Source organism: Bombyx mandarina, chromosome 18 (genome assembly GCF_030267445.1).
Source record: "Bombyx mandarina strain Sakado chromosome 18, ASM3026744v2".
In the NCBI taxonomy this organism is placed as follows: Eukaryota; Metazoa; Arthropoda; class Insecta; order Lepidoptera; family Bombycidae; genus Bombyx; species Bombyx mandarina.
This window is the reverse complement of record NC_143224.1, coordinates 2721381-2729266: the sequence shown is the minus strand read 5'-3', so window position 1 is coordinate 2729266 and position 7886 is coordinate 2721381. Positions and strand designations below refer to the sequence as shown.

The following is a 7886-nucleotide window of genomic DNA, read 5'->3' as shown; positions in this document are numbered from 1 at the left end:
ACTTTAGATGGAACGTCCATGTTTTTTCTTCATATAAGAAAATATTAATACCTTAAGCATTATCAGCAATATATTTTTTATTGCTGATATGAGTGCACGAGCTCACGGCCTATTTTTGTTAAGTAGTCACCGGAGCCCATAGACTTCATTCAACCCTGTTAATGCCGCCGCCCATCTCGATACATGAGTTCTAATTCTCAGTTTTTACAGTATAACAACTGCCCACCCTTCAAACGCATTACTGTTTCACGGCAGAAATGGGCAGGCTTGTAGTACCCACCCGTACGGGCTCACAAAACTACCAGTAAGCAGTTTACCATCAATCAGACATAATAATAACAAAAAAACATAACAGAAGTAATATTAACTTACTGGTGGTAGGACCTCTTGTGAGTCCGTACGGGTAGGTACCACCGCCCTGCCTATTTCTGCCGTGAAGCAGTAATGCGTTTCGGTTTGAAGGGTGGAGCAGCCGTTGTAACTATACGGAGACCCTTAGAACTTATATCTCATATATATCTCAAGGTGGGTGGCGCATTTACGTTGTAGATGTCTATGGGCTCTAGTAACCACTTAACACCGGGTGGGCTGTGAGCTCGTCCACCCATTTAACCAATAAAAAAAAAGTAACATAAATCGTAGTCAACCGCAGTATACATATTCAGAATCGTTTAAAGTTTTATGGGTTCATAAAATCCTTAGATATTATATTTAAAAAATACAACCCTAAGTCTTGCGTATACAATAATCATATCATTTAAAATGAGATATGTAAGAATGTCTGCTACGCTGTCTACGTATTATGTAACATCCGCCGAAGATACGATTACGTGTGGGTCTAGAACAACTTTAGTTTACCCAGGAATGCCTTCTCGGGTCGCTGGTGACGAATCACACGTGTTAGGTTTAGCACAGATATAATATATAGAGCTGTTAATAACTTTTCAAAACGCGCACATACTCTGACGATTATTTTTATAAAATATGTGAAAATATATTCTTCAGTTTTTGCTATTATTTGACATAATCTATATATTAATACGTGAAGCAAAAACTTTGTATCCCTTTTTACGAAAATTGCGCGGACGGAGGAGTATGAAATTTTCCAAACTTATAGAGAATACAGAGAAGAAGTGCACAATGCTAATATTTTTTTAAAATAATGCATAAAAGATACATTAAATCAATAAAGAAAACATTACACACACTACATACCATGTATTTAACGCACACGCGCATGCATACTATTTATTGTCAAACTTTTGTTCTTGACGTCTGTGGTCAAACTGAGAATAGATTAAATATTGTTTGTCTTTATTAATATTTTATAATAATGTAGCCTTGGCGAAATTTGTGATTAAAGAAGTATAAAATACAACCATAATAGAGTACAAGCTTACAATTCCAATTAATTACAGTCGAATTTCAACTACTGCGGGACCTCTAGTTAAAATAAATTTAATAAGATAAAGGTAAAATTTAATATTATGTTCTCATAAAAATAAATGATTTAATAGATGTTACTGAAATACAATAATGGTACGGTACTTATTCTAAGCCTTATACTTTGAAACTATATCTTTGATGAAGATTAATCGTATTATAGATGAATAAAAATCCTGCATTTATGTCATTTTTAGGATGTTACTTGATGAAATTTCAAAACAGGAACTTTATCCATTTTATTTTTTATATTTAGAATTTTTAGCTGAAAGAATCTTTACTGATAAATCTAAGCGCTCTTAAATCTCATAGGCATGATTTCTATGATCATCTAGTTGTATTGATATCTTTGAAAACATAATCACAAACACACAATCTTATTTACTTACTACAATGCTTCTAATTTATTTAACGACTGTCTCGAATCGTCAATTTAGTTAAATTAATGGCCTCTGTATATTTATGTTTTGATTAGTTTTGTCATCTGTTTATAAACAATTATTATAAAGCAAATAATGAGTTTTATAACAATGTGGTTGGATATTTTCACTTATAGAGATATAGTCACAGCTCCTAAGCTACTTAATTACCTTAATTTTAACCAAATACTTAATTAATTACTTATTAATCCATAGTGCGCTTCCAGAGATCTTTTTGGCCACGTACCATCTGGCTTTGGAATGAGCTCCCCTCTACGGTGTTTCCCGAGTTCTATGACATATCCTTCAACAAAGGAAGCTTGTGGAGAGTACTTAATGGTAGGCAGCAAGTTGGCTTTGCTCCTGGCATTGCTGACGTCCATGTACTGCGGAAACCACTCGCCATCAAGTGGGCCGTAAGCTCGTCGGCCTATAGGGGGATTTAAAAAAAAAGTTTTGAATATAAGTTTTGATCTTCCTTTGTTTCGTTGGCATGCAATACTACAATGTGCGTAGTGCGAGTTTTTTAACTTTTCGATCGCGTAAAAGTGAACTCAAATTTGTATGGAGTTGGACAGCGTTCCTACGTTTACCACTAGGGGCACTGTTCCAACTCCATACAAATTTGAGTAAGCTTTTACGCAATCGAAAAGCTAAAGAAACTCGCACTAAGCACGCAAGTGAGATTTTAGACATGACAAAGTTTCTTCCAAATTATTCCAGTAATTTGTCATTCATTAAAGTGTCTCGAACTCCAATATAATCTGTTTAGAACTTTTTTTATTGCTTATAAGTGTAGACGGGGTCACGGTCCATCTGATATTAAGTGGTTATCGGAGCCCATAGACGTGCACAACGCAAACAGCGCCACCCATCGTGAGACATGAGATCTAAGGTCTCCGTTTTTACAGTACAACGGCTGCCCCACCCTTCAAGTCGAAACGCATTACTGCTTCACGACAGAAATAGGCAGGGCGATGGTACCGACCCGTGCGGACTCATAATATGTCCCATCACAAATAAGAATGGCATATTATTAAAAACTCAAAAGGTGATGTTCTGTTCAAACTGTTTATTTATTAACAGCTCTATACAGTTACGTAATTATAATCTTCCATCGGGTGTAAATAGAGCTGTGTTCCGGTTAGCCCCTAGGCTGTCATATACCTTTATAAATACCATACGAATCTGTTTCAAGCCACACTCACTTTCTTTACATCAGTACAGAATCGTGTGTATCGGGTAAAATGGTTCGAATAAATTATGTAAGTAAACTCGCTTCTAAGCATCATTTAAAAACATTAGGATAAACACATAATTAACACATTTAATGAAGAAATATACCATAATTTTAGGGGCACATTGATGACAATAACATTTTAACTATTAATACAATTAATAGCAAATTTTCATTTGAATAAAATCAAATTACAATTTCGAATCAAATTAAATAAATGCAAAAACAAAACAAATAATTTAAAAACAGTCTTAATCTGTTTTGTCTCTTTATTATTTGCTATATGGAAAATGGCATTCTATGCCACCTTCTCTTAAGATCTACTTTAGTCATAAAAATATTGTAAGCCTCTTCACTCACTCTCTTTGACTTAAATTCGCTTAAACATAAAAGTCTATTTTTTTATTTGTCACTTCAAGAGTAATTATATTTTATAGATTTTCCTGGTCTTTTGCTTCAATTATGCCATGAGCGCTGAACAAAAGAAGAGATCATATGTTGGCGGTGGATCGCACGGATTCAGTTCTGGAGGCGCTATTTCATCAATTGGAGGAGCTGGAATCGCATCGTCTGGAATTATTTCTTCGATTGGAAGCGGCATCGGAGCAGAGGGTGTTGGTGGAGGCTTTGTGTCTGGAGATGCTGGAGGTATTGGCGGTATCGGAGGATTCGGGGGCATTGGCGCTGGTGGAGTTGGAGGTGGATCAATAATCGGTTCAGGATCGCTCAGTGGGGTCCCAACGCAACACACGGTATCGGAATACTACAATACTGTAGCCGTTCCCGTTCCTCAACCGGTACCAGTATCCGTGCCTAGGCCTGTACCGTACCCGGTACATGTTGGTGTGCCGGTCGACTCGCCCCGACCTGTGCCGGTGCCTGTACCGCAACCCGTACCTCATGTAGTAACGCGACCTGTAGCCGTCCCAGTTGATAGGCCTTACGCGTACCCGGTAGCCCAAGCGGTACCCGTTACGGTAACTCAAGGTGTTGGCATTCCGGTTCCGCAGCCCTATCCCGTATCAGTTCCCGCTCCAGTGCCTGTCAGCGTTCCCCAACCGGTTTCTGTTCCAGTTACCGTTGTGGCTTCTGGATCTGGAGGAGGATTTGGACTTGGCGGTGGAGTCAGTGGATTCGGAGGTGGCTTCAGTGGAATTGGGAGTGGCGTCAGTGCAGTTGGGGGTGGGATCGGGGGATACGGCGGTACGGTTGGTGGTTTTGTGCCATCTTCTGGCATTGGCTTAGGGGTAGGCGGTGGCATTGGACACGGTATAGGATCTGTAACTTTAGGGTCATCCTTGGGATCATCTTTGACTTCCGGCTCGTTGTCAGGTCACACGATCTCTACGTCTCATGGTCACCGCATTCACCATTCGTATTAACTGTACAATTTTGTAACCTTTCTTGCCAAATGAAGTCTGAGTAGACTATATTGTTTTAAGATTGTAAATACTATGGGTATTTAAATGGTTTTATTAGTAGCTGTTGATATCACATCCAATAAAAGGAACTAGTTTAATATTATTATGTCTTTCATTGTTATTCATAACGACCTGAAATCTCCTCGATTTGTGGGCTGTTTACTCCGTAGTAATTTCACTGTGAATTATAATACATAATTTTGACGAAGCTTTTTCAAGAATGCGAAATGAGCGAATATATATTTTATATCTTTTTATTCAAATAATTTATTTCAATATTATTTCCAAATAATTAGAGTATCCTAAACATTTTCCTAAAATCATAAGCGATAGCGATTTTGCCGAAATTGGTAGGCGGTTGCCCAAGTGTAATGTGGTGGCGGATAAGTGATTCGCCACAATAATAAAACATTTTAAAAACTTTAATGCGAAACAAGGTCTGAAACACTTCGTCCGTACTTGCTAAGAAAATACTACACTGCTTCTTCTCTTTGGTCCTGGAACTTCAATACGATTAAGTGTTAAAAAAAATACTACAAAGACACAAAAATATACGTCGCACCCACGGAATAGATAAATAAGGTTGGAATGGTAATGTAGGCGGGGCAAGCGTGCCACAGTTATGATTGTACAAACATAACTCGACCGATTCTTTCATTCACCGCGTTTAGTGCGCTTTGGACTACTTTGGCGAACAGATCTCCACTTTATAGTGCCGTGTTGTGCAATTATAACTTGTAAAACAAAAAATCAGACCTCAAGTATAGAGCGAGGAGGTATATCTTTCGATCGGTAAGTCGAAATTACCATTTAATTACAATATTATTTGTCTAAAACATAAAAATATACTGAGCATTATGAAATTCCAAACATTAACAATATTATTGCAGCAAGTTATAAATAGCATACATTGCGCGATGTGTACTCGCCCAATGAACGCAATGACCAAGTCAGCTTCCAATGTACTACATGCATTGCGTTCTCTACACTTCAATCTTTGAAATTTCGGCCTTTGCCCTGATTGGCCGTGGTGCAGTTTGTCGATAGTGAGATGACCATGTGGTGAAATAAAATCATCGACAGAATTCTCGACTATATTTACATTTGACATGGATAATTTTTGCATTATTTTATATTTAATTAATGATACCTAGTATATTCTTAGTGAGACGTATTTTGAGTAAAATAAATATGTATTATTATTATTGAATTATTATCATTGAATTAAAGTGAAGGTATAATATAAAGGGACCTCTCATTTACGGGTATTTACTATATTGTCTAAGACGTATTAAAATCTAAGTAAAATGCTATTTGACTTATGCAGTAAATTTTAGGTTTAAATTTAATTTTAGGTTTCCTAAAGAACCTAACGCCAGGGAACAATGGATTGACGTGACAGGTAGAGGAAACTGGAGACAAAGACGAGTACTATTTGCTGTAAACATTTTACTGAAAATGATTTTACCATAAAAAAAATCAAAATACACTTAGTTTTGAAAAATTCATTCGCAATTAATAGCAAGCGCCAACTGCTTAACAAATACCTTTTATTCCAGCGACAGTGACTATTTGTAATTAATAAAAGTAAAATAGTTTTTTTTTTTTTTCAATATTTATTTCATGTTTCATTTTCTCCATTCATTCATCAGATAATTTATCGATAAAGAATATCGATTTTATCAAGCACTAGCGTGTATGAACATTTTTATTGCCTTTTTGCGTGTGTGAGTGTGTATGCCTACGGGTGTTTTGTGCTAGTTTGCGAACGAATATCTGTCCTGAGATTTATGTGTGGGTGTTTTTGTTGTGTGCGAAGTACTTGTAATCACAGTGTGTGTATGTGTAGAAATTAAAATAGTGGGGATGAAGCGGCGACACTGGTTCTAATACAAAATTAGAGCAAAGGCCTTTCCAACCTTATTTATCTATTCCGTGGTCGCACCCCTTAACGTACTTCCGCAGAAGAATGAAGAATATCTTATAGAATTAAAGGACGACATAAGACAAGTGGCAGGCGTCACGTGGAACAGAGTGGCTCAAGAAAGACATGAGTGGAAAAGGTTGGAGGAGGCCTTTGTCAATTGGCAAACAGATCTGCAGAAAATAAGAAAAATTCAAATAATACGCTAGATTAAGGTTTAAATAAAATTTAAGTTTTCTATATAATATTATATTTAGTCATAGAATTTTAATATGGATCTGAATAAAAGGCTATATTATAAGTGTTAAAACATTATATCTACCTTCTGTGAACTTGGTAAGGCGCATATTCATTCAGTATGATAAACCAGTCAGAAGTTTAAGGAATATTAGTTTAAAAAATGGCGTGCATGGTGCCAATAGTTATAAATATTGTATTGACTGATATGAGTAGAAGGACTATCATTTGGATAAAAATGAATGATATTAAAAAGCACCCTATGCTTTTTTATTCATTAATATATAGTTATATTCACGCAAATACAACAGTTTCCAATTTGCTAAGTGAAAAAAAGAAGGCGCTCAAAGGAATTTGTTGTTTTGATATTTATATGTATTATCTATGGTTTTGGCTACCGAAAGTAAATAACGGGTCTATCTGTTTAAAATTTTGAAATCTTATCGGTCCTTGATAAGTACGCCAAATTTCGAGTTAATCCGACGTTTTAAGGGGATCAAAATCTACGGTCTAAGATTCTGTTATATACATACTTACATACGTATGAAGCTAAATTTATAAATTATAATTTGCGTAATTACTAGTGGTACGACATCTTGTGAGTTCGCACGGGTAGGTACCACTGCCCTGTCTATTTTTACCGTGAAAGAGTAATGTGTTTCGGTTTGAAGGGTGGGGCAGCCGTTGTAACAATACTGAGACCTTAGAACTCATATCTCAAGGTGAGTGGCGGCATTTACGTTGTAGAAGTCTATGGCTCCGATAAACACTTAACATCAGGTAGGCCGTGAGCTCGTCCACCCATCTAAGCAATAAAAAATTAAATAAAAATAATAAAAGCGTATAAATTAAAAATCTCGACTACTTTGCTAATAGGCATATATAGGTATATTTTTTAATATCGGGAGTACCCACAATTGGTATAATTCGATTACAGAACAAACGAGAGAAATGGAATATCTTGTTAAGTGATTTTATGACCTGGTAACTGAGACCTTTAAGTCATGTCTTATTTTAATTTATATTCATATTTGTATAAAAAATGATATCATGGAGTGAAATGAAATGAAGATGATTAATTTAAGACATTAATCAACTGAGATGAAATTAAATGGAATGAAATGGGATGAAATATAATCTCAGTAATGGTGGTCATTTACTAAGATTTTTTCAGTGGACTTTTTGGAGGATCCCGAGAAGTTACG

At 36.1% G+C, this 7886-nt stretch overlaps 1 protein-coding gene across 1 annotated transcript; it reads left to right on the top strand.

Annotated features, from left to right (window-relative positions):
* The first annotated feature begins 3013 nt into the window (after window positions 1-3013).
* LOC114244351 (uncharacterized) lies at window positions 3014-4525 on the top strand. The gene is made up of 2 exons (XM_028176130.2): window positions 3014-3127; window positions 3537-4525. The coding sequence occupies exons 1-2, from the start codon at window positions 3110-3112 to the stop codon at window positions 4479-4481; spliced, it is 963 nt and encodes a 320-aa protein (XP_028031931.2). The 5' UTR covers window positions 3014-3109; the 3' UTR covers window positions 4482-4525.
* The last annotated feature ends 3361 nt before the right edge of the window (window positions 4526-7886 follow it).